This window comes from Eupeodes corollae, chromosome 1, assembly GCF_945859685.1.
Source record: "Eupeodes corollae chromosome 1, idEupCoro1.1, whole genome shotgun sequence".
Classification (NCBI taxonomy): Eukaryota; Metazoa; Arthropoda; class Insecta; order Diptera; family Syrphidae; genus Eupeodes; species Eupeodes corollae.
In genome coordinates this window covers 117451731-117478926 of record NC_079147.1, presented here as the reverse complement: position 1 = coordinate 117478926, position 27196 = coordinate 117451731, and the positions used below count along the sequence as shown (strand labels likewise).

At 33.1% G+C, this 27196-nt stretch overlaps 1 protein-coding gene across 1 annotated transcript in view; it reads right to left on the bottom strand.

Annotated features, from left to right (window-relative positions):
• Positions 1 to 22322, bottom strand: part of LOC129942800 (Bardet-Biedl syndrome 7 protein homolog) — a 30288-nt gene extending 7966 nt beyond the window's left edge. The window contains exons 1-8 of the mRNA XM_056051874.1: positions 22172 to 22322; positions 21989 to 22112; positions 21812 to 21926; positions 21602 to 21731; positions 15854 to 16055; positions 15607 to 15791; positions 13412 to 13735; positions 167 to 519 (exon numbers count right to left, since the gene is read on the bottom strand). Coding sequence (XP_055907849.1) covers positions 167 to 519; positions 13412 to 13735; positions 15607 to 15791; positions 15854 to 16055; positions 21602 to 21731; positions 21812 to 21926; positions 21989 to 22112; positions 22172 to 22273 — 1535 coding nt within the window. The 5' untranslated portion in view covers positions 22274 to 22322. The remainder of the gene's footprint in view (positions 1 to 166; positions 520 to 13411; positions 13736 to 15606; positions 15792 to 15853; positions 16056 to 21601; positions 21732 to 21811; positions 21927 to 21988; positions 22113 to 22171) is intronic.
• Between the last annotated feature and the right edge of the window lie 4874 nt (positions 22323 to 27196).

The window sequence follows — 27196 nt, the reverse complement described above, 5'->3', positions numbered from 1 at the left end:
TCTCTCTTATTGTTGCAGCAAGAGTAGAGTAGAAGAGTTGCCAATATTAAAATCGTTCTTAATTAGTTTGTTATAACTTTAGATAATTAGAAACATAAAAAGATAGATAGATAGATAGATAGATAGAAAGATGGATAGATAAATAGATAGATAATGGATAGTATACCTTGACATATCAAATTTATGACTTCTAAAGTGTAACGAAAGTGGTCTTATTGTATACGATTTAGTTTGAACATTATGCGTTGTTTGGCTTGGAACAATTAAAGCTTCAATACTTCCATATTGGCCCTCTATTGTTTGAAATTTCATTTCAAACGAATTAATGTTCTCTTCCAATTTTATTTTTCGTATAAAGTAATTATGCTGTGGATCTGCTACTTCTTTAATAGTAAAATGTTCTTCATGTTCGATTTTAATTATGTTTATCATTATGTCACTTTGCAGTATAATTTCCGACATCGGAACTGGTAATTCGATAAAAAGATTATAGGTTTTATCGTGTTTGTCAAGTGTCAGCTGAAAGAAAATAGGAAAACAAAGGGTGAATACAAATTCCATAAGAAATTCCAAAAAATATATATTCATTAGAAAGACAGTTTAAGACTTCTGATTTGTAACATTTTTTACTGTAAATGGGGATACTAATGTTAAATCAGGCTGTTTAATGACAGTATTGTTCTGTCCCTGATAGAAATAGAAACACATACCTAGATCAATAAATTTGTTTTGATGGCTAATAAGAAGATGTCGATTTATAATATAAAAAAATACATATAGCAAAAATTGGCCAACCTTAAGTTAATTTTAAAACAGAAAACCAAAATTGTAATAATACTACCTCAGAAGTGTGTAAACATAATTAAAAAGAATAAAAAACAAAAATATTCATATACATGGGCATTTCCGCAGTATTTTTAACTTTCATGTTACCACAGTATATTAAGCCTTAGAAATGAAATTGGCACTTTCTAAGTGGATAGATTTTCGTATCATGACTTATTTCAATTATATAACCTACTTTTGACTTGATTGGATTAAAATGTTTAATTAAAAGTAATAAAAAATAGGCTTAAATATGGCAAATTTCAAGCGTACTAGATGCAAATTTATTAAGTTTTATAAACAAAAAACATTTCAACGACCTTTGACCCAACTTAACATCATTAATTTATAATTATTTATAATATACACTGATAGAAAAACCTCGAAAGAAAGGTGTGCCACCATTTAAAAAATAGTACAAGGCAATTAAATTAGAGTACCTCCGTTTTTACAAATATTAAAATCTGATCCTTTTCTCTATATAACTTTCTCAACGATCGATTCTGGTAGTATTTTATAGGCTTTAATTATTCTCTATCAGTCAATAAATCAATTAAAATTTAATTGGATCATGTGCCTCTATTTAAAAATAAATAATGTCATTTTAAAGTTTAAAATTGAAAACGTGATTGGTATAGAATATGTGATTTTTTTAGCGGCACACCTATCGATAAGATCTTACAGAAAAATAAATGATTGTGAATGATAATTTTACGAATAATCAATAGTAAAAAAAAGCCGTTGATCGACATTTTTAAGTTTCAAAGTTTTTACGACAGTACAAAATCAAATTTTTGTATGAAATGACGGTTTTTCATTGAATGCACACATCTCCACTGCACTGCACAGAACTGAAGATATTTTTTAACGATGTTTCAAAATGAATCACGCAAGTATTTTCTTGTTATTTAGATGATAAACAACCAAGAAAATGTTTGTTTATAGATGTGCCTCAAAATAAAAAAAAAAATATTTCAATTGTTGAAAATGAAAGATTCTGTGGAAATGCCCACATATAGAAAATCATTTATGCTAAGCATTTTGTATGTAATAATAAAAGTGTGAGTAACTGGTGCAATTTTTTGTCATACTCCTATCAATTCTTGTTCCAAATGAATTATAAATATATTAATACAAATTAATATAAGCACGGGCTTGACAGTACTTTGATAATATATGTAGGTGACAATCTTTTCTTTGCCATTGTTCATTTGTGACAGAACAGCAATTGCTTGCATCCGGTGTTGGATAGATCAGCACCGGAGCATTGTATTGACAGTATTTTAGTTCTTGAAATGCTTTTTCACATTTACCTGAACATTGATTTTTTTTTCTGCGATCTGATGTAAACTCTTTGCAATTTAAATACGCTTGTATTTATATAATAAGTAACAAGACCCAGTAAACTTCTTATTTGATGTTTGTAATAAGGTATTATAGTTGATTTTTGTCCTCAGGTATTGGACAATTGTTGATGCAGTTTACTTTTTCATGGAGAGTCTTGAACAATGGACGTTTTTCATTTTTCTTCATGGTGGTAATCCTTTCCTTAACTGCAAGGATCTTGTGGCTGACATATGGGTCTAATCCTTTACTTAACTTCAGCATTTCTGGCCAGTGGCAGAGATCTTGTGGGCTGACATATGGGTCCTGCACCTCCTGTATTTGTGTAATACTTCATATTGTGTATGTCAACATTATCACATTGGTATCTCAGTCAATCGTTCTTGGGCTATGCAGGTAGGTAGGTTTAATTAAGTAATACAAGTGCACTTTAGTGTTTAGGTTAGATATAAATTCAGCTAAATAGCATTTCATCAATAACTTGACGTTCATAAAATATCCCAATCTCATTTACACGACTTTCTTTCAATCAACTCAACCTATCCCGATCTTTTTTTATGAAACCCACCGAAGAGGTGAGAACTATACAAATATTTCAATCTCTACCACGAATCCGCATTCCTTCATTGATCCCTACGAGTTGGATAAGTTTCAAGGAGGTTTCAATAAAATAAATTTACAAACACATCGCCCCATCTTTGGCTTCCAAATACCCAAAGACTATCAGAATAACATACGATTTAATTCCCACAACGAATTATATATAATATTATTATATATGCAAACTAAAAGACGGCGATGTATACTTATGGCCTAACTATAATAGACTTAACCGAAAGTAAGCTAACGTCATAACCGAACGAAAAGTTATCAGAAGTTATCGTCAAAACAGAAAGTAACCATAATGGATTCTTGTAACTTAAGCAAATTTGACATTTGATTAAGCTCGAGACATTTAAATAGCTTTTGCGTAATTGCCCGAAAGTTAGCGAAATTTAACGAAACTGAGCAGAACGTCTTTTATGGTTAGTGACATATAAGGCTGCGTATTGGTTCGTTCCCTTAAGTTGGCTTAAGTTCGGTTAAGTCTATTATAGTTGGGCCTTTAGGCGACTGCAACCGAGAACAAAGACAAAGTCTATTTGGATGTGGATTTATTGTTGGAGCGCATCACGACAATCACAAGACTTCATTTTTGTAAAAGAAAAAACTTTATTGTTTGCTTTCTACAATCAGACTACTTTGATCAAGCTTTTATGTTGGTAAGCTTTAACAGTTAGGATCAGCTTAGATACTTATAATATAAATAAAAATATATGATTATAACAATAATAGTAAAATAGCAACATAAAGGATAACTTAAATAAATTCATAGGGTGTGTTATGAACATAACTAACCAACTGTTGTCGTTAAAAGGTCTCTTCGACTATTATCCTCAAAACATGCACTCACTTAGCACATGGTCGGAACATGTCGGTTAGAGTGCCTTTAAAACCTTCCTTCAATTGCCAATATTACAACCCCCTCTTTACAGGTGCCGCGGGCTGATCCTTGCAGAAGGAAGGTAAGGTTGTTAAGGTCACGAAGGCGTGGCATGCTAGCATAAGCACGTGCTCGCCGGAATGGGGGGTGGGTTTGCCTTCGTAATGCTGAACGTTTGTTACGTATTACATTCCGGAGTAGATATTAAAGAAATAGATCGTGCTAAAAAAAAGTTGCCCAAATTCGACCTGATATAAAAACCAGTTACTCAAAAACAAAATTCCAAAGAAGGTGAGAGCCCGTATTGCCTCACAGAGGGAAAGCCCTCCCATGTATCGTAAAAGATACGACCATGGCTGATATGTCCTAAATTTTATATCAGCCCCTTTTCCAAATACTAGCTACATATCATCTCATTCAAAATTCAATCTAAATTTTTCGACTTTCCTGTTCTCGGTTTTTATTTTACATTGCGTCACACCATGTTGCTTGAACATAATGTCCCAAAAAATTAGTGAATTCCATAAGAGGATTCAATAAAAGGATTATTTTTACTTTTTTCAAAAACAGTTTCCAAAAGGATACATTTTGTTTATAATAAAAATTCATAACTAAAATATGAAAATAAAATCCCAACGTAAGCGAAAGTGTTAACCTAATAATTATAAACTATAAAATACAAAAAAAATATTTTGAAAAAAACAATCTTACAACCAACCAACCGCTCATAATTATATTATAAGTAGGTACATTTAACCATAAGTTATTATGATTTTAAATTTAAAGTATTTTTTTCATCTAAAATTTCTTCAAGTTAATTAAATTGCTTTTTACCTTAACTTTTAATTATGAAATCTAAGTAAACAAAAATAATTTCTTAACCAAATTTTCAAAAAGGTATTAATAAAAAGCGTATATTTGCTTTCGATGGAGACTGTAAAAATGTTAAAGTAAATCTCTGTTGTTTTTTTTTTTATTTCTGTATGTATGTATATGTATGTAGAAAGCACTTGTGTAAAACATATAGAATAATGGGCAACCTCTAGTGATTAAGAGGAAAACTCGCTTCGTTAAGCATCAAGAACATTCATCGCCTACAAGAAATTAGTATTTTCTCGTACCGATTGAAGTATATAAATAGGCACTCGGAAGCGAAGCGGTTCATTATTGATTGTGAACTGCGATAAAGTAAAGACTGTGTTTGAAAAGTAATAATTGAAAGTAAAGACTGTGTTTAAAAAGCAATAATTGAAACTTTCGAATACATAAGTTTGGACAGTGAATTTGTGTTTTATTTGCAAAGTTTGAATAAGTTTTAATTGTCGGACCAAGCCGAATATTACATTGGTGTTGAGATATTGGTTCACTTGGCGTATCCAACAGCTGTTAACGAGATAATAAATCAACTTGCTGTTGAAGCATTTGTCAGAGATGTGGGCAATATAAATCGCTACGCCCTGCAGGAAAGCGAACACTACCAGAAGCATTGGCTTTCGCTCCCAAAACGTGCATCGCTATAGAAAATAAAAAGTCCAAGAATGCTCTGGTCAGAAGGCTACTGTGGAAAGGAGTCAGCGAGGCGGACTAGCACGATGCTGGAACTGCAATAAGACTGGGCATCTACGGCGACAGTGCAGATTACCGCGAAGAGGTACCGCATGCAGCACTTTGGAAACAGTAGTAACTCAATTGGTCAAAGTAACACCAACAACCTTGCTTCCGAAGTTGTTTTCCACCCGGAAAATCGAATGAGAACCAACTTTAAGGGGCAGAAGCTGGTTTCTGGTATCGATGGGCCCAGGAACGACATACAGGTTTATCAAACGATGCGTGACAACAAGAGCAGGTCATTTAAGCAAGACTGTAAGCAATGCAATCAACAAGAAGAAAAATAATTGGTTAAGAACCAGAGCCGATCAAATTTTTAGCAGGAGGAACGACGAATTGAGAAAGGTACAACAAAAAACTCAGATATCGAACCAATCCTCGTATGGAAGGAACACCAGGAAAAAACAAAAGTCCATCAGGGTGTCCATCAACGTAAATGGGAATCAGCCATCTAGGAGTGAACAAGACGCTAGAAAAGGTTCGACAACGATTCTACTGGCTAGATGCAAGGAAAGATGTCGAGAAGTGGTGCCGAAAATGTGATACATGTGTTGCCATCAAAGGCCCGAACAAAAAGAACCACAGCCAAATGCAGCAGTATAATGTCGGACCACCCTTCGAAAGGATTGCAGTAGACGTGGCAGGTCCGTTTCCGGAAACAAATAATGGAAATTGTTATATTATGGTCGTCATGGATTATTTCAGCAAGTGGCCTGAAGCATACACCATTCCAAATCAAGAAGCCAGTTGCAGACCAAATTGTCTTCAATTGGGTGAGCAGATTTGGCGTTCCATTAGAATTGCATTCCGTCCAGGGAAGGAATTTTGACTCAATCATATTTCAGGAAGTTTGTGGGCTTCTTCACATCAAGAAGACAAGAAGAACAACACTAGACCCACAATCGGATGGCATTGTGGTAAGATTCAACAGAACCCTGAAGGAACATTTTTGCAAAGTTGTGGATGGCAACCAACGAGATTGGGATCGACATATTCCACTGTTTTTGATGGCCTATCGAAGCGATTGAGGTATATAAATAGGCGATCGGAAGGGGAGCGGTTCATTATTGATTGTGATAAAGTAAAGACTGTGTTTGAAAAATAATAATTGAAAGTAACGACTGTGTTTGAAAAGCAATAATTGAAAGTGTTGAATAAATGAGTTTCTAGCGATTTAAATACATTGAATTTGTGTTTTATTTGAAAAGTGTTTTTTTTTTTACTTCAATTTAAATTTTATTTACTTTTGTAATTATAAGAAAATTAAAAAAAAACTTATATCAAGATCCTTTTTTATTTTTACTTAAAACTACTACTAAAAATAAGGTCCACAATATAAAACTTAAAGCTTATTTAAACTACCTATTCTATCTATAAACTACTTAACACTAGATAGAACACTCCGAAAATTAAATTGTTGGTCGAAGACATAGCTCTTGAAATGTTGCCTTGAACGAGTTTTATCACGAAATTGTCAATTCTGTTGATTCGAGTCCCGTTGTATGGGACCTCGTTGGAATAGTAATGCACGTAAGAAGATTTGAAAAGTGTGAAAAAGTTTTAATTGTCGGACCAAGCCGGTTGGTTCTATGTTATGTAGCTCTTGTATGTTATTTCAAAGGGTTGAGTTTTGTCTATGAGTATATGCTTTGGACATTAACATAGGTTCAGGTTGGGGTTGAATTTTGGAACTGTTTGGTCTGAAATTTGGTGTGTTCGCAATTGTGTGGGCAACATTACTGTTGTTTGAAATTTTAATTCAAGTTCTTGGAGTATATTTTTTAGGAACTGTTTTTCGACTTTAATTTTAAATGTCTGATGTCTGTTAAAATATGGGCTAGAAAGAGATGTGTTTGTGAAACGTCTAAAAACCACAGCTTTTATGAATTTGTGTTTGTGTATTATGTGGCCGTATGTATGGAGAAAATTAATTTCAGGGCCCCCGTGAAAATTTAATCAATTTTGTTCCTCTAAACATAATGATGAGGATTCATTCAATTTTGTTGGCCTCATTGCATGGTTGATTTTAGGGTCCCTTTAATCCACTTAAAAACGAACTAAGACATATTTTGTAGTAGAGCACTTTTTTGCCTTAACTGGAGTTGGTTCTTTTTCATGTAATCTTACATAATTTTTTATAGTAGACGAAATGTACATTATTTTGGAATAAAAAAATCCAACATTGTTTGTTTCTTGCCAAATTCGGTTAAAATCTCTTATCCGTGTAATGGAGTACTAAATTGTTTTTAATTTTGTATGGACGTTCCATACACATTTAATACATCTTTCGCTGGGCCGACAACTTTATTGCAAATCGAGAGAGTTGCAAACTTCGATAGCATTAGCAATGGCTACGTAATTTACTCAGAGCTTTAACTTAACTGTTGAAACAAATAAATTGATAGGAACTGATTTCTTGCTAAGCTTTACGTAGTTTTTCTTAGCTTTCTTTATCGATGAGATAATATTCTTGACTATACATATAAAAGAAAATTAATAACCTACGACTTTTAACAATGAATTACCGAAATTTTGTTGTTCTAAAAGAATGAATACTTTACACTTGTTTATAATCTTAGCTTTAAACACTGAGTGAATAATCACTTCTTCTTTGTAATTTATTTTTATTATAAAAATAAATATATACTTTACTTTATTTCTGATTATCAAAGAATAAACATAGTTTTTTATTTCTTCCCGAATTTTCTCGGTTTATTGTTTTTAACTCGTTTTTCATCAGGTTATGGGCCCAGGTCCCGCAAGATATTTGTTTTGTTTTTAAATTTAAATTTTAATTCGAAATAAAAACTGATCATGGCTTCAAATGCTGTGTCCGTAGAAAAACTGAAGGGACGAGAAAATTTTGATGTTTGGAAGATTGCGGCCAAATCATATTTGGTAATCAGAGGATTATGGGATTGCTTTGAGAATGAACTGGACGCTGCAGCTACGCCTGTTCAAATAGCAACTGATCTGAAAGCGAAGTCTGAGCTTATTTTGTTGCTTGAAACCCAAAACTATTCGTACATAGCGGATGCTTTATCAGCTAAAAGTGCATGGGATAGCCTCACAAATGCGTTTGAAGATACTGGTCTTAGTAGGAAGGTGGATTTGCTGAAACAACTTGTTGAATTGAAGTTGAACGAGTGTGATTCCATGGAAGACTACGTGAACAAGATGGTTATGACGTCATTAAAGGTGAAAAAGGCTGGACTAAAAATTGATGACGAAGTTGTTGCGTCATTAATGTTGGCAGGGTTGCCTGCAGATTATAAACCCTTGGTTATGGCTGTTGAAAACTCTACAAAAATACTAACTTGTGATGCTGTCAAGACTCTATTATTGCAAGAAGTTAAATACAATCCGAAATCAACTGACAGCGCCATGTTTGTGAAACCAAAGTATAAGCAACAAAAACATAAGCCACAACAGAAGTTCAGATGCCACACCTGTGGAGAAATTGGTCATTTCGCAAGACAGTGTCCAAATAAGAAAAGAGTAAGAAATAAATCGAATGAAATTGCCATGTTTTCATCTTTTTTAGCCAAGAATGAAGTCTCAGAACGAGCATGGTTTGTAGATTCTGGAGCATCAGCACATATGACGATGTGCAAGTCATTAATGAAGAATCTTAGGTCACCAACCCACAAAGAAATTATTGTTGCCAGTAATGCAAAGCTGGCGGTAGAAGGTATAGGGGATGTTAATTTGACTCTTGTAGATGGTAAGAAGAAAACGAATGCTACCGTTTACGATGTACAATATGTTCCAAATTTATGCGCAAATTTGATTTCTGTGAGCCAATTAGTCAAAAATGGCAAAACAGTACGTTTTGAAAAAAATTGTTGCAAGATTTTAAATGAACATAAAGAGGTTGTAGCATCGGCATCTCTAGTTAACAATATGTATCGTTTAAATTGCATTATACCGAAACCATCACCGCTGAACAATTCTGTTGCGTTGCTTGCACAGAATGAAACGAATCTATGGCACCGTCGAATGGCGCACATTTGTGAAGACAATTTGATGAAATTGAAGAATGCAGTCACTGGTGTATCAATCGGCGGAAAGATGGATGAAAAATGTGTAATATGCATCAAGGGGAAGCACACAAGAGAACCTTTCAAGTCAACTGGTATCCGTGCGAAAGAAGTTTTGGAGTTGATTCACTCTGATGTCTGTGGACCAATGTCAGTAAAATCATGTTCAGGATGTAGATTTTTCGTAACATTTGTGGACGATTATAGTCGAAAGCTATATCTTTATCCATTGAAGCAGAAGTCCGAAGTTTTCGAGACGTTTCTAACGTTCAAGGCTCTCGTTGAAAATCAAAGTGGAAAGAAAATTAAAGTTTTGCGTACTGACAACGGTATGGAATATTGTAATTCAAAGTTTCAAAAATATCTATCTGGATGTGGCATTCAACACCAAAAATCAGCCCCTTACACCCCTCAACAGAACGGAGTTGCGGAAAGGATCAATCGAAGCATTATTGAACGAATAAGATGCATGTTGTTTGATGCTAATCTTGAAAAACGTTTTTGGGCAGAAGCAGCATCAACCGCAGCATATATTTTAAATCGAATCCCTTGCAGAGGTGAAAAGTCGAAAACACCTGAAGAATTATGGTCAAAAGTCAAACCAGATTTAAAAATGTTGCGTGTGTTTGGTTGCAAGGCTATGGTGCATATCCCAAGTGAAAAAAGAAAGAAACTAGATGCCAAATCTGCAGAATGTATTTTGCTTGGATTCAGCACTGAATCGAAGGCTTATCGTCTATTCAATATGGTAACACAAAAAGTTGTTGTGAGCCGCGATGTTGTTTTCTTTGAGAATTCTTGGAGTGAAAAGGTAATTGAAGATAAAGAAAGTACAACTAACCCTTTTGTTTCATTTTTGGAAAACTTTAATGAACCAAATGCCGATTCTGAGGGAAACCATGAACAAGAACCGGCAATTGAGCGTGAATCGAATGCTATTTCCTTATCTAAAATTCATTGTGAAGAAAGCGATGTCAGCAATTATGAAACTGATGAAGGCGACATGAGTTCCATTGAAACCGAAAACGAAACCGAAGACACAATACATATCGATGATGATGTTGAAGTTACAACTGGTTTAATTGAAGAAGATGTTGTTCCTGTTCGTAGGTCCGATCGAGTTCCTAAGCCAAATCCAAAATATCAGGCAAGTTTCAATGTTAAGATTGAAGAAAATGACCCGGAAACTATTGAAGATGCTTTGTCACGTCCTGAAGCACCTATGTGGCAAAAGGCAATGGAAACCGAATTTGATTCTCTCCATTTGAATCACACATGGAATTTAGTAGACCTACCCAAAGACAAACATCCCATCAAATGCAAATGGGTATTTAAAACGAAGCGAGATGTGAATGGCGATGTATTAAGGTATAAAGCTCGTTTGGTAGTTAAAGGCTGCTCCCAAAAAAAAGGCATCGACTATCAAGAAACTTTTTCACCTGTGGCTAGATACTCGTCGATTCGTTTCTTAATTGCGATTGCATCCAAATATGACCTCAATATTTGTCAGATGGATGCTGTTACTGCTTTTTTGAATGGAGACATAAAAGAAGACATCTTTATGGTACAGCCAGATAACTTCAGTGATGGATCAAAAAAGGTATACAAGCTCAATAAATCTCTGTACGGATTAAAACAGTCCAGTCGAGTATGGAATGAAAAGTTGAATGATGTGCTCTTGGAAGCTGGTCTAAAGCGTTCTGATGCCGATCAATGCATCTATTATAAAGTTTCCAAAAGCAGCATGATCTTCGTTGCTGTTTACGTAGATGACGTTCTGATTTTCTCCAACGATGAAAGACAAGAATTATCTGTTAAAGAAATCTTAATGAAGAACTTCGAAATGAAAGACTTGGGTGATGCATCTTCAGTTTTAGGAATCCGCATTACTCGAAATAGGTCAGCTGGAACAATTGGGATTGACCAATCTCAATATATTTCCGAAATTCTGAAGCGATTTGGAATGTTCGATTGCAATCCAGTATCGACACCTTTAGATTTGAATCAGAAGATATCGCTGAAAATGTCCCCAACTACAGAAGAGGAAAAACAATTGATGTCCAAAGTGCCATACATGGAAGCTGTTGGTTCCCTGGTATTTGCCGCTCAAACAACTAGGCCGGACATAAGTTATGCAGTCAATTTGTTAAGTAGGTACAGCAACAATCCAGGGAAAGCTCACTGGATGGCCATAAAGCGGGTCTTTCGATATTTGAAAGGCACTATAAACAAGAAACTTATCTACTTGAAGGAACCTACCCAGATTCAAGGATTCTGCGATGCCGACTGGGCAAGCGACATCGATCAGCGTAAGTCAACAACAGGTTACGTTTTTACGATGCAAGGTGCCGCAATTACATGGTCATCAAAACGACAAGCAACTGTGGCGCTTTCTACAACTGAGTCGGAGTTCATGGCTATGGTTGCTGCTGTACAAGAATCAATGTGGCTCAAACGTTTAGAGGCTGAAATGTTTCCAGAATGTTCCAAGCAAATGGTTATTTATTGTGATAATAAAAGCGCTATTCAACTTGCGAAAAATAACTCATATTCAGCCAGAACCAAACATGTAGAAACAAAAACAAAATTTGTTCGAGAAAAAATACAAGATGAAATTATAAATTTGAAATACATTCCAACCAAGGAAATGTTAGCCGATATTTTTACTAAAGCTTTGCCATCTACCAAGCACATAGTAGATGCTAAGCGATTAGGATTAATTAGTTAAGTTATCTTTAATTTTGTTATTATTCATTCAGGGAAAGTGTTGTTCTAAAAGAATGAATACTTTACACTTGTTTATAATCTTAGCTTTAAACACTGAGTGAATAATCACTTCTTCTTTGTAATTTATTTTTATTATAAAAATAAATATATACTTTACTTTATTTCTGATTATCAAAGAATAAACATAGTTTTTTATTTCTTCCCGAATTTTCTCGGTTTATTGTTTTTAACTCGTTTTTCATCAAATTTAACTAATATTCTTTTTTCCTTTTTTAGAAAGACAAATTATTTGTCATTATTTGTATGTATATGCACAGATCCAGTATGTTGGTAATAATAAATTATTATTTATATACTTTTAAGAGCATTTCACTTTTGAGTAAAGGGTACGTCTTTCACTTTTATGGACGCAGGTGATCACCGACTGCTCCAGTTAGCTTTGCTTGATTATGTTCAGCGGGAGAAAACCCTAAATTCCCGTGTGAATGTTAAGATGTCAAAAACGCTTACTGGATACCATTATATTTGGTCCCGCAGCAAAATCTATGAGCCTGAATCCGTTATCGGATTGTCGTGCAGGCTGTTTTTCCCTATTATTTCATTAAAGATATCTTCCCTTCCGAGCTTGGCATTAAAATCGCTCAGGAAAATTGTATATCATATCTAAAAGACTGCTCACATGCTTTGTTCAAGAGCTCGAAGGACTTATAATTGGTGTTGTCATCCCCTGCTTTTGTGGGGGCGTATGCGCATATTAGGATTATTCTGCTGATTAGCCCTATAATGTGTTTACTAAGTAGTTCAACCTAACTGGAATTGTAGACGCCAACGTTTAAATTTATAATTCAGCTGCCATCTGGATAAAAGGCGAGGTGCCAAAGTGGATAAACCTCTTTCCCCTACCTCATTTGCTACACAATGGGGTTGGAACCCATTCTTCAGTTAAGGTACTAGGCACCCGATGTTCACTGCCGGGAGGTGGGAGTAGGTGTTAATAGACAGAGGTGAGGTTTGCGAAAACCCTGTGGACGCTTGTGTCCTCTTTAAGACACATGTCTACCATTTTAACATCATTCAATCATTTATTTATTCATTCATTTAACTTCGCAAATATAATCTTTATGAGACAAGAGGAACTATACATATTAATTTTACAAATTTTATTCAATGAACAAAAAATTGTAAATACCTTAATAATACGACGATCTAACGCTAACCTCATCACACCAATATACACATTTCTCAAAACACAAAATTCCGAAAGCCAAGTGCACTTATACCTACTTGCTATACAATATCATATATTCTTAAAACTCTAAATTCTACATAAGACTGTTTCCAAGTTTATTTTGTTAAAAAACTAAAAATGTAGGAACATACTCACCGAATCATTCACTTGAATGCTTGATAACGCAGATGTTAACTTATTTTGAATCGATGTAGACGACTGGTTCATGTCGGTTGCCTCAAGTAGACTAGTTAAAATTTTCTCATCGTTTGATGTTTTAGCATCGTTTGGATCAGAAACTTTTTTTGCATTTTTAAGAGTTAAAGGTTTTTTGACAGTTTCCTTATTGGTAAGACTTGCATCAATTATTTGGGTGGTCAAGCCAAATATATTTCCAGAGAATAGAAGTACAACTATTTCAGACCAACCTTGCGAAAAAACACATCCACCTTGTACTGCTGAAATGCTTTCTAAGAATAACTATAAAAATATAAAATTTTGAAAAACAAATATTAGAATGATAACATAATGCTGGATACATAAAATTCTAAGCGTTGTATACATATATATTGAAATGGTACTATAATGAAGAGAAACGGACTTCATGACCTTCGTTGGTACGAGGCTGAAAGAATTTGGAACTTATTTTGACAAGGGCGTGCATTGCGGTTGGGTAAAAATGAGCGAGAAAACCAAAATAGAAAAAGAAGAAGAATGTATGTATGTCTAAGAGCAAAATGCAATTATATTTTTGTTGTTATTAACGTAATGAAGAGAATTTAAAAACAACGCTTAATGATAAAGAAGTATCGGAAAAGGCCAAATTTTTGAGCATTTTTCGACGTTTCCATAAAAATAATAAAAGATTATCAGGGAGATGTTTGTACGTGCGTGTGTACGTACGTTCGACCGTCCGTACATCTGTTTGTGAGACAAATGGAATTGACAGTTTTTTTAAAAAAAAAATAAAACCCAAACAAAAATAATACTAAAAGTTGGTCAAAGTTGGTTTCGTCTTAAATATCTTTTCAAACATTTATGATATTGGCTTGAAACTATTTTTATCTCATGAGAAATTTTGTTTTCAACACTAAGTAAATTTTTTATAAAAATCCACAGTCAGTTTTTTCATAAAAATTAAACCCTACACAAAATAGTATGCAAAATTGGTAAAAGTTGATATTCGATTCTCAATATCTTCTGAATAATAGAATATATTGACTTCAAATTAATTTTTTCATCCAATTTGTATTTATTTATATAATCGGTAAAAATTGGTTTTCGACTAAAAATATCGTAAACAAAAATAGATTCTGAAATCAAACTATTTCATTATATGCGAAATATTGTTATTTATGCTGAATTTTGTTAAGAATAATTTAACTGACAACTTTCTCAACAAAACAGCAAAACATACAAAACATTTAAGCAATACGAATCGATCGAATGGAAATTATTATCGTGCAGGTCGACCATTCTCTTTTAATGTTTTTTTATTTGATTTGTGATTCTACAAATGACCTTCGGCCCGGTGTATTAAATAAATAAATTGGGTGGCGCAACAGTCCGTTGGAAACCCGGGCCTAGTGACTTACAGCTCTCAACCATTCCTGTGTGCAAGTACTGTTGTCAGGAATGGAAGGGACCTACAATTTTAGGCCGAATCCGAACGGCTAATTTAAGAAAGCACTTTTTCATGACAAGAATTACTCTTGAAGGATTTGTCAATTCTTCACAAGAGGCAGTATCCGCGAAAAGGTGGCAAAGGCAGGGATTGAACCCAAGAACCCTTGCATGACAGTCCAACGATCTAACAATCATGCCACAGATCCGGTGTATAATATTCTTAAAATTAATGGTCGAGTTAGTTTTGCCTTGCTGCCCTGGGTGTTCACAACATTTTGGAGATCTATTATGACAGTGCGAATTGGAAGCAGCTACAATCGCTACCTGCGGAACCGGTGCCGGCAAGGCAACGGACGACTTGAGAGCTTCTATCTTCTAAGTTGGCTAAGTCAGCAGTTTTAGCAGAAGTGGTGCAGGGAGTATCTGTTTTGTCTTGAAACTTGATCCAAATCCTAATCTTAAGCAAGCTCATCCTTATTCACGATCAAGGTCAAGGACGCCGACACAAAAACAAACTAAATCGGGGTTCTTGTACGTCCAATTACCAACTAGCCGTGCTGTTGTCAACAAGACCTTTTTGTTTTTGCCAATTAACATTTTTCTTTCTTTTTTCAATTTCTTAGCTTAAACATAGAAATCATATTAAAGATGAATTAATATTGATTTGGTGACTTTGATTTAAAAAAGATTGAGTGTAAATAATAAACACAATCTTTAAAACTTACTTCATTGTATAATTGCCGGCACTCAATATCCGTGTCTTCATCAGTAGCCATAGTAAAAACTTGTATTGTTCCATCACGTCTTCCAACTATAAGGCTATGAACTCCGTCTCCAAGCAAATCATAGGTGTCAATGCATGTGACGGCGCTTGTCCTGGATGTAGCATCTACTATTGTTCTTTGCTTGACTAAAGAATATTATATGTATTAAAATAAAATGTTTTTTATAATTTACGTATGATTTAAATACTTTCCCTAGCAAATTGTCCAAAATTATAAAGTATGATCTTCCCATCTGTAAACCCACAAAGAATTCGATTACCAAGTACGTTTTTTAAGACGTGCAGAACTGTTGGAACGCTATCTACTTCTACTATTTGTCGAACACGACAATTCTCTAATATGCGCAAAACTCGACCAGAGCAGGCTAAAACTGTTAGGATTCGATTTGTCTATGAAAGAATATTAGGTATAAAAAATATTAAATTTTTGATTTAAATATGGCTTTAATTAAAATGTATTATAGTAATTTATCGGAAATAATTCCCGGTCTGTGCAAACCAATAGGGCCCACGTTCTTTAATGGTCATGCTGCCCATAATATGGTGTATCACGTTCCTCTCCACAGAGTGAAATCTACATTTCTAATAACATATTTTATATGGTAAATCGAAAAGATTATGAGATAATTTCTCGTTCACAGGTCCTTTTTAATTTTAAAAGTTCTTAAAATTTTGAAACCTTTTAAGTGCCTTTAACTTTGTTAAATTTTAACCACTTTGTAATGTGTTGTTTTAAGGATTCGCTATTTTCTCCTGCAGTGATTTCAATTTTTCCCTTTTACAAAGTATAGCTTATTGAAAATTGCGGATAGCGAATGAAGTTTCTACTTTTTCCGACGAATTTTAAATCTTGCGTTATTGCGTTTTTCCAAATTTCCAATTCCTTTTCGAGCTTCAAACTCACAGAGGCAACTACCCTGTTCCACTTAAATTATTATAGATTGTGAAGTCGCCGTGCAGTTGTTAATGTAGACAACTTTTTTTAGTTAAAATTAAATTGCCTGATCCGTTTTCGCCAGTCAAGCACAAATGTAAGCAACGTTTTTGAGAAAGAGCACGTTGACGAATATATTTCTCCTAATTTGAATTTCTTTTATAACGCTTAGCAAATTAACTGTACACAATACAAATTGTGATCACCGCAGACTCGTAAAAGATTGTAGTTTTTTGTGATTGATACAATCAACTCAAGGGCGGATACAGACTTTTAATCAGGGAGGGACATCACACGCTTAACAGGAGGAGAAGGAGCTTTTAGTCACCGCCTAAAAATGTTCTGCTATGGAGGCTTACAAAATTAAACAACATAATGTGTATCCTAACATGAAATGTACACACTTCAAGGGCTGTTGTCCAGCAAGGTTAAGTCTAACTATTTAATTTGGTCGACTCTCTACATACATATGAAAGTATTTCAAGATTACAACAATTTTCTAAATATGCCGTACTTAAGAGCAAAACACAAAACTTTAGAGGGTTTTTGTTGCTTTCATGCAGGAATGTAAGAAATTGTTTTGAAATTTTATTTTTTGCCAAGAAGAATATATTCTTTTTTGTTGCCATTTGTATTAATGCAAATAAGAAAAAGAATCTGATACGAATATAAAGGATTTCCTGGCTTTTTTGACGTAGTTTTTTCTGTTACAATTTTTGGGGGTCTATTACTTTTATCGCTATTAGTTTGCTTATTCGTAGATTGGAGCTGATGCTAGAAAATATTTGGATCTTAAAGGACTCAACAAAACTTGAAAATTGTAGAGAGAAAAATATTTGGTTCTTGAATTTTATAATAGGTGTACATAATTTCTCTGAATATATTATAATAACAAATTAAGCTAAACAAATAAGTTGGAAAGACATTTTTGTGTGGCAGTCACAAATAACACGTTTCAGAATCTCTTTTCACTTCAGCTCTCAAGATATTCAAAGCTTTTATATTAATAAGTATGAAACGGGCATTATGTTTTTAAATTAGCCATTAGTTTAGCAAAAGTGTCACTTTTCCTGTTTTTGGGACATTTATATTCTTGAAATTCATGTTTAAATCTCGGTTCTAAAACATCTAAGCTAATTCACAAAGTAGATTTCTTTAATTTTTTATGATCTTAAATGTTTTATTCAACAGAAAATCAATTTTGAAAAAAATATAATGCATGACTGTGTACCTGATAAAAATATTTTTTTCTCAAAAATTTAAATGTCATCTTATCTCTCAAGAAACCTAGATTAACTCTTTTTGGCAAATCGTTACAGCGTTTTTTTTTTTAATTTGTATGTATACCGTTTTTTATCTTAAAAATATTTTTGGTATGTAGTAATTTAGTGCTGAAAAATATACATTTTACATTAATTTCGTTAAAAATGTTCACTCCTTTCTGAGATATCAAGTTTTGTAAAAAAATTATTTGTATAAAAAAAAATAATGAAATTTTCCTTTTCCTTTTTTTTAATAGGGCTGAATTTTCGATTCATATTACGTCCGTTACCTGGATACGTCATTGAATCAACAGCAATTTTTGAAATTAATGCATTGTTTTGCATTTTCTTAAGATGAAACAGTTCGCCAAAGGTTTCAATTTAAAAGTCACTTACTCAAAAGAAATCTTAATCCCAGTATATCTAACACATTGGTGATTGGACTTAGCCATGCATACCTTTTTCTATCATAAGGAACATATCACAAACTGCGAGTTAAATATTTTTTTTTTCAATTTGCTACGGAAAGGAGATTATAAATCAGAATATACCATAAAAAGTAATATTCTATTCAGAGACCATAGAGTAGTTATTTTAAGTAATTTACAGCTAACTGTTTTGAAAGAGCTCTGCTCATGTTCGAGCAACAAAAACTAAGCTGCTTGCCAGGCGTTACGGGTATTGACCTTGAATACAAAAATATATCGAATTTTAGGTGTGATTGTGTTCTGCATGTGTATCAACTAAGAGCAGTCCAGTGAAAACTTCTTTCATCATTGAGAAGAACCAGAAAATAATTGGCAACGTTTTGACTATGCGAGACCGTATCACATCAAACGAATCATTTCCATAGACCACCTACATACCAATTCTTCAGTCATCACGTCAACGTAAACCACCAGTTTTGTTAAGGGATTATAATCTAGATCCCTCCTAAGTATCAATCAAGTGGAGGAGAGTTGTTATGACCTTAATGAGAATCAGAATTAATTGATATATGTATATGTATTTTGTAACTCTGCATTACTTCTAATAGTGTCACTTTCTTATTGAATTATATTTTATCTTCTTTAATATAGTAGAATACAATTTGGATTATAATCTTCAACAACGTGTTTGGCGTCTTTTTTTCTAAAATTCAAGATTAATTTCGAATATAAAAATATTTCAACGAACTGCCATTTCAATAAAGCTACAACATTTGTGTAGTTCAACACTAACTTTAGATAAATAATTTTCTTTCTTAAGTAAATAGATTTTACAAAATTTAAATATACACTAGTGTTTTTTTTTGTTTTACTATGTTTCGTTCAGGCAAATTCGTCATATGAACGTATTTCACGAGCCCTTGGCCCATAACTCATTTTGGATACGATTTCAATCCTGACGCATGACATATTAAATAAATTACTCCTGTTTATATGAAAATTAAAACGGAAAAAGGTGTGAAATGTGTTGGAAACAACTCAACAACAACGACAACGACCAATATTTTATCAAAGATAGGTATCAATTGAAATAGGAATAAGTGCTATTTACAATCTAAGGCCCAAAAGTGCTTAGTATTAAAAGTAAGGATTCAACTATCCTCATCTGTTATTTACACAAATCGGGCAAATATAATGAGAGTCCATAACATGAGGATGGACAAAAAAACTAGAGTAGTCTACTTATATCCTGGCCCTATTGGAAATTTACCTCTTTAAAGTTTGGTTCTGCGGAGTAAACATACCCTCATCTGTAATTTAATTGAGTTTGGTTCCAAACGATTGTTTATTTTATTCTAACAATATAGGGTTCCCTTACCAAAACTGTGCATTACATAGGGTTGCCTGCATTTGAAATATTAAGTCTGTTTAATTGAAGGTTTATCTATCTAATGACAAAAAACGACTTAAAGGTAGTCTAAATTAAAATGGTAAAATAGTACCTGCCTAATAAAGCAACAGTAAATTAAATTAGGAATGCAGTTCGAAAGTTTTTTGAACAGGTGAAACGAAATTCACAAGTACATAAACCTAGAACCGAAGGCTGCAAAGACGAAAGTGAAAACAACATAGTGGAACCGCAGTCAATGCTTAAGATATGGACGGACCACTTCTGCAGACTGTATAACGGCGACGACGAACTGAATTCCGCTGTCAGGCAGGATGATCCCTTCAACATAGACAACGAAAGCCAACAATACCGTCCTCCCTACTTAGACGAAGTAAAGATTGCCATATCTAAGCTTAAATCTAATAAAGCCGCGCATCGCTTTATTGCAGAGCATGCACCAACTTATCTGTGATATGGTGGGCAGTAAGCATGTCCAATGAATGGAACCTCAGTATTGTTTGCCACCTATAGAGGAATCAGTCTACAGTCCACAGACTCTATGTGACTGTTATTACTGCGACATGAAGAACCATGTCCAGTATTGAATTCGTACAAAATTCGAACTCGATATTTTATTAAAACATATATGACCTTACGACAGTAAGAAAATGCTGTTAGCGTGGTTGCTTTTTGCTGTTAGCGTGATTCAGATTAGCGTAACGCGTTTTTTTAATTTCCTTAGACCAAAAATAACAGTATACAATTTATTTCGTCAAATATTTTAAATTCGAATTTTCTCAAAAACGTCGACATAGATTTTTATAAAATATTCTGTAACATTTTTTCTTGACCATTTCCTAAAACATGTTACCGATTCAATAAGATGAAACCTATATTCAAGTATTTTTTTTTCAAAAGAAAACAATGCAAACAATTATAAATCCATTTTAATTTTGTTAATGATAAAATTTCATTTTACTGAACAGCTGACTGCCAAAAGCCAAACAACTTCCTTTCATTTTACTGTTGGAGATCCAATTTTTTACTGTTCCGATCACATTATTAAAAATTTTATTGATGAAAGCAACAGTAAAAAAATTGTCTGAGCCGTGGAGCTCGATGTTATTGATCGAAAGAAAACAGCATATAATGACCTAAATTTACTGATTGCTATAAACGCTCATCAGTAAAGGCCCAACTATAATAGACTTAACCGAGCTTAAGCCAGCTTAAGGGAACGAACCAATACGCAGCCATATATGTCACAAAACAGAATAGACATTCTGCTCAGTTTCGTTAAATTTCGCTAACTTTCGCGCAATTACGCAAGAGCCATTTAAATGGCGCAAGCTTAAGAAAATATAAAATTTGTTAAAGTTACTTGAATCCATTATGGTTGCTTTTTGTTTTGACGATAACATTTGATAACTTTTCGTTCGGTTTTGATATTTGCTTACTTTCGGTTATGAGTATATTATAGTTGAGCCATAAAACTTTTCAGATTTCAGATTCCTTTTGTTTAAAATTTTACTCATGGATTTTACTGATTGCCCCTTATTGTTTAAATAATATTTGATGATCAAAAATATCAAATTATATTTTGGAGTTAAAAAAATTTCTTTTTAAATTCGATATCTCAAAAACGGATCAAATTTTTTAAAGAAATTCAAAGGTAAAACTTAATAACTGCATACAAAAAATATGTATCAAAAAATGCAGAAACTTTAAATATATATGTATAAAAAAAAATTGAAAAAATGATTTAATAAATTAGGGTTTTTCAGAGAAATTAAGTAGCATATTAACGTTTGAAAATAAACTTATTTTACAATTAAACGTGAACTTTTTAAATGTGATAAATAAACGTGAACTTTTTAAATGTAATCATATGCATAGACGGAAAAGAAATAAAAAATTCTTACATTATTGAGACAAAGTGCAGCAACATCTACTATTGTGTCTCCGCATAAATAAGTTCCAATTTCCTTGCAGTCTCGATAGTGGCTATAAACATGATTCCCACAAATAAACAAGTCAGCTCCGGAAACAAACCTTAAGATTGAGTTCGAAAAAGTTTAACAAAATATTTTCTATTCATCAAGTAGCTACATTCGCTTCAGTTTTTTACTAACATGGATTTTAAGGGTTCAGTTAAGTTTGTATCAAATGTCAAAAACATTTTGCCCTTTTTCGTAAATGCTTTGATTACGTAGTCGGAAGCTACAAATATTTTATCCAATAATGTCCCTCAAAAAATAAAAGACAAAGATTAGGTTTGAATTTTTGATTCTTAATTTTATCAATTTTACCTTCAACTCCACTTATTTGAACGCTTGATATTTTTGATCCAATATAGTTTTGGTAAGTCAGTTGCACCTCGGATGCTTTAACACTGAAGATTTGAAAATTGCCATCCAAATCACCAACAGCAATCTGTTAACATAAAAGTTGCATCACAACATACCCTAAACTATTTCTAGGAAAATGATAACCTTTTGTTGTTTTTTTGGAGTTCTTGTTGGTAATAATTTTAAACAATTGGGTAATGTTGTGTTGACACTTCCATAGTTTATTCTTGTTAATTCGAGCTGCATTTTATTGTTTTCCTATAATGTACACAAAACTCTATTTATTTGAATGAAAATTATTTGTTGTGTTAATTCTTTGGTTCCATGGTAACATAATGGTAATGTTTGTTTGATGTATTCCTTGGGCTGTAATTTATGGACCTGAACTTGACTTGAATTCATGCCATTGGGTTTTTTAGTACTGTTTCTTTTAGTTATTAAGCTTATAAGTGGAATAAGTAAAATGGGGGTATTCGATATCCGGTGCAACCAAAATGTTCAAAATTGCATTTTTTTTTGTAAATCGTGAACACTCCTTTTCTAGTCAATAGCAAAACAGGAGTAATTATGTCAAAATTAGTTTGAAACTGACATTTGTCATGACAAACAAAAAATATTTTTGATTTAAATTTGTTTTATTAATTTCCAAAAAGATTCCAAAAAAGGGAAAAAGATAATTGAATTGATAATTGAACTGCCGAAGAAATAATAGTTATTAAGAGTATGAACAAATATATAATTAATGAAAGTGAAAACGAGGATGACGTCAATGAAATCTTAAATGAACTAAACAAAAACAATTTTTTTTGTTCTGGTTTCTCGTCGTGGATGAACCACTGTCTATCGGGAGCACATTTTATCAACAATGGACAGCGATCGCTTCCACCAAATGCTGAGAATGGAAAAAAGTCGATTTTATGGGACGAATCTTCTTTCGCATTCGTACAGTTGCAAGAGTACTGAAATACCTTGACATGAACAAATCAGATGGCCCGGATAGTATTCACCTATTGTTCTGAACTGCGTAAGTTTTTCTATGTTTCCTACTCTACAGGTCTCTTTCCGAGTGGATAGAAAACAGCATTTGTACAGCCTATCCCTAAAAAACGCGAATCATCCTCCTCCTCTAACTATGGTCCAATAGTCCCAGGGCTCCGTTTTGTCTCCAACTCTCTTCCTCATATTCACTGCCACTTTAAATCCATTAAACTGTTTTGCTGGTGACAGTACCTCCAGCTTTTCATATTTGTTTCTAGATTCACATCCTTCGTATGTGGAACTTCAACGGCAGCGTATGATAAGAAATCAAAAACCGTGTAGAATTTAATGATTCGAAAACTCAATGCTGGTTCCTGTCGTTAAAGCGTAACGTACCCCTGATTCCACTATCCAGAAAGCTTATCAACTTTCAGTACTTGGTATGCGTATCACAGATCACATCTTTTGGAATGATCACATATTCGATTTTGCTAAAATTGGTGCTAGGTGCTTAGGATTGCTCCGATGGTGCAAGAAATGTTTCACCCCTTTTGATCTGGCTGCAATTCACAAAGCCTTCATTCATACAAAACTTGAATATAACTCGCACATTTAGGCAGGTACTCGAACACCGCCGCAATGTTTCATGCCTTTCGTTGTTTTACCTATATTTTTGTAAACAGTTTTCTGTCGAATTAACCAGCCAATACAGCCGTAATACTCGTACTTGTAGGAATGCACATCAGTTTAACCTTAAGCTTAATTTCGGACGTACTGTCAAGTAGAGATTCTTTTTTTAACCGCACATCAAGACTGTGGAATGATTTACCTAGCTCTGTTTTTTGTTATCATTTTGATATTCAAAACTTTAAGACCAATGTGCAGTGCATCGGTATCTCCATTAAAGAGGAGATACCTTTTCAAGGTCCCTAGAGTTGAAATAAAAGATTTTCAAGCAAATATTTGTGCGTGCGTGTGAACGAACGTTCGTACGTCCGTACGTTCGCAAAGTTTGTTTCGTTGTCCATAACTGAAGAAACAGTAAAGATCTCGACTTCAAATAAATTATGTTATACAGAAAATAATGCAGAAAGATGCAGAAAGGACTATAAGTGGGTCGTTTTTTAACTTAGCAATTTAAAAAATATGTAAATATTTTGGTTTACCGAAAATATCTCCGAACCAATAACACTAGAGGATTGAATTAAATTATGTATTGTAATGTGATACCAAACTAATACATTTTTGGGAAAAAATCCAGTTAACGATTTTTTTATAAATAAAAAAAACTGAAAAAAATATGATTTTATCTTCAAAATAATTTTGTGCAAAGAAAAACAACGTTTCTTTTGGGGAAAATCGAATTGAAAATTTTTTATATAAACCAAAAAACTAAAATCATTACTAAAAGTTGTTAAAAATTGATTTTCAACGTATGTAAGTATCTTTTCAAAAATTTCAGTTATAGCCTTCAAACTAATTTTATATTTAAAAAAAATATTGTTGTAAAAATTCAGTAAAATTTTGAGAAAAATCGAATTGACGGTTTTTAAAAAAAAATGATTGCTGAAAATGGATAAAAATGAGCTTTCAACGAACAAATCTTTTCCACATTTGAGATATTTATTTCAAATTAATTTTATCTTATAAAAATTCAGTAAAATGTTTCGAAACAATGAACTAACAGTTTTTTACAAAATATAAAAACTTAAATATAAAACATTACTTAAAGTTGATAAAAATTGGTTTTCGACTCAAATATCATATTAAAAATTTGAGATAATGGCTTTTAACTAATTTTATGAAAAATATTGTTGTCAACATTCGGTTAAATTTTAAGAAAAATCGAATTGACAGTTTTCTTACAAAAAATAAAAACCTAAAATAAACAATACTAAGATTTGGTAAAAATTTACTTTAGACTCAAATATATTTTCAAAAATTAAAAAAATTGACTTTAAACTAATTTTATCTCACATAAAATATTGTTTTCGACATTCAGTAAATTTCTTATAAAAATCCAACACAAAGTTTTTTCATGCAAATTCAAATCTATAAAAAATAGTACGCAAATGCTACTAAGATTGGTGTAATATATATGATTTAAGATTGAAGGAAGAATTAAAAAAGCACAATTTACTTTTTTGAGATTTGGCAAGAAAAAAAGAAAAAAGATATTTTTTGGGGTAACTTTCTATTACCACAGCATGAACTTCCTCCTGATTTTTTTGTATAACTAGGCAGGGGTCTCAATAGAAAATGTTTTAAAGGCGAGGAAACACCTTTAAGTTATAAAAAAACATATTTTCTTTTTCGGACTTAACCCTACTTTATTTGTATTTCGTTTTTTGAGCCTTAAACAAGTACGGCGCTGTGGTGGCGTACTAACAACTAGGTATTAAGGTGGGCATGCTGGATTCGGTGTGGGTGGAAGTTTGGGTATATTCAAAGTACTTTTTGCATGTGAGCACTAAAATCAATGAAATCCCAAAAAAATAGGGAAGAAATGTCAAATGAACCATGTTTGTGTGTGTGTTGTATGCAAAAAACTAACTTTAAAAATGAATTTAAAATAGAAATAATGGCTGAAACACATACACGCTTCAGCTTCGGCTTTGTCTGACGTTTACGAGTTCAGCCATAGGAATTCAATGCATGCTATCACAATGGAGCTTCGACCTCACGTTCTGTTTGACAATCGTAAGGAAAAGAACGTAATGTGACTCCAAACGGAAGTTCTAGTTCAATTATCTGAACATTTGCTTTGGCTGACAGCTCAACAGCTGTAAAAAAATGTCAACAAACAAAATATTTGCTCTTTGGAGGGATGAAATAATAGAAATGTCATTCAAAGCAACCTCAAAGCAGGCCTACCGTAACGCAGACGAAGCTAAAGCTGAAGCGTGTTTGTGATTCAGCCATAATGGCTGCAATACAAACACAATTCAGCTTCGGCTTCGACTGAGGTTTACGAGTTCAACCGTAGGAATTCAATGCATGCTATCACAATGGAGCTTCGACCTCACGTTTCGATTGACACTCGTAAGGAAAAGAACGTAATGTAACGTAATGTGACTCCAAAAGGAAGCTCTAGTTCAATTATCTGAACAAAATGGCAACAAACTAATTATTTGCTCCTTGGAGGGATGAAATAATACAAATGTCATTCAAAGCAACCTCGAAGAAAGGCCACCGTAACGCAGACGAAGCCGAATCTGAAACCTGTTTGTGATTCAGCCATAAATGTTTCCTCGCTCTTTAATTGCTATAATTATTAAATAAAACAAATATATCAACCAAAAAAATACACGTGGCCAAACTTGTGCTGCGGTAATGAAAAGTTGAGTAATGAAATTCCTCGCAACAGGCAGTACCCATGAAAAGACCTTTAGCTGGCATAGGTAGGGCTAGTGCCACTGGTGCTACAAGTGTATGAATATACATTACAAAAGGATACAGGGGTGCGCCCCAACTGTTAAAGTTATTTACTAAGAGTTAACAATAATATATTGCATTTGATTTCAAAATCGGTTTTTGTTCCCGATATTTAAGGTCGAAAATAATTTTTTTTTTAATTTTAGTTACATTTTTTAAAGTTTTTATTTCTCTTGTAAAAAATACAATTAGATTTTTCTAAGACTGTTCTCTAACGTGAACATCAATTATTTACCGAATCCGAAAAAAACTCATTGTTGGGTTTCTGTAAATATATTTTACAAAGTGATTATAGTATGAATCCAACATCTTTACATCTTGTAAAGATAATTGAGTTGAAAATAAATGTTGACGAACTTTTATTTTTTAGTTTTTTTTAAAAAATTGTCAATTAATTTTTCTCAAAATTTTACCAGAATTCAAAAACGTCATTCTTTGTTGCATATAAATCGGTTTAAAAATTTCGATTTTAATAACCTCGAAACGTGGAAAAATGTCAAAATGTTCGCTTAGACAAATCTATCTGATTACAATAACTTCCTCTGAGAAGTTAATTAGTTGAGTTTTATATGGAACTTATTATCCGTTATTAGTTTGCCAATAATCCATATAAGTTATTCTACCGCATTTCTTTCAACTATAATTCATACTACGCTACCATTCAAAACCTTAAATACTCATCTACCCGTCATCATGAAAACGAAACTTCAGATTTAGATAGAAAACCTCTAGAAAACATTTGAACCCTTTCGATTT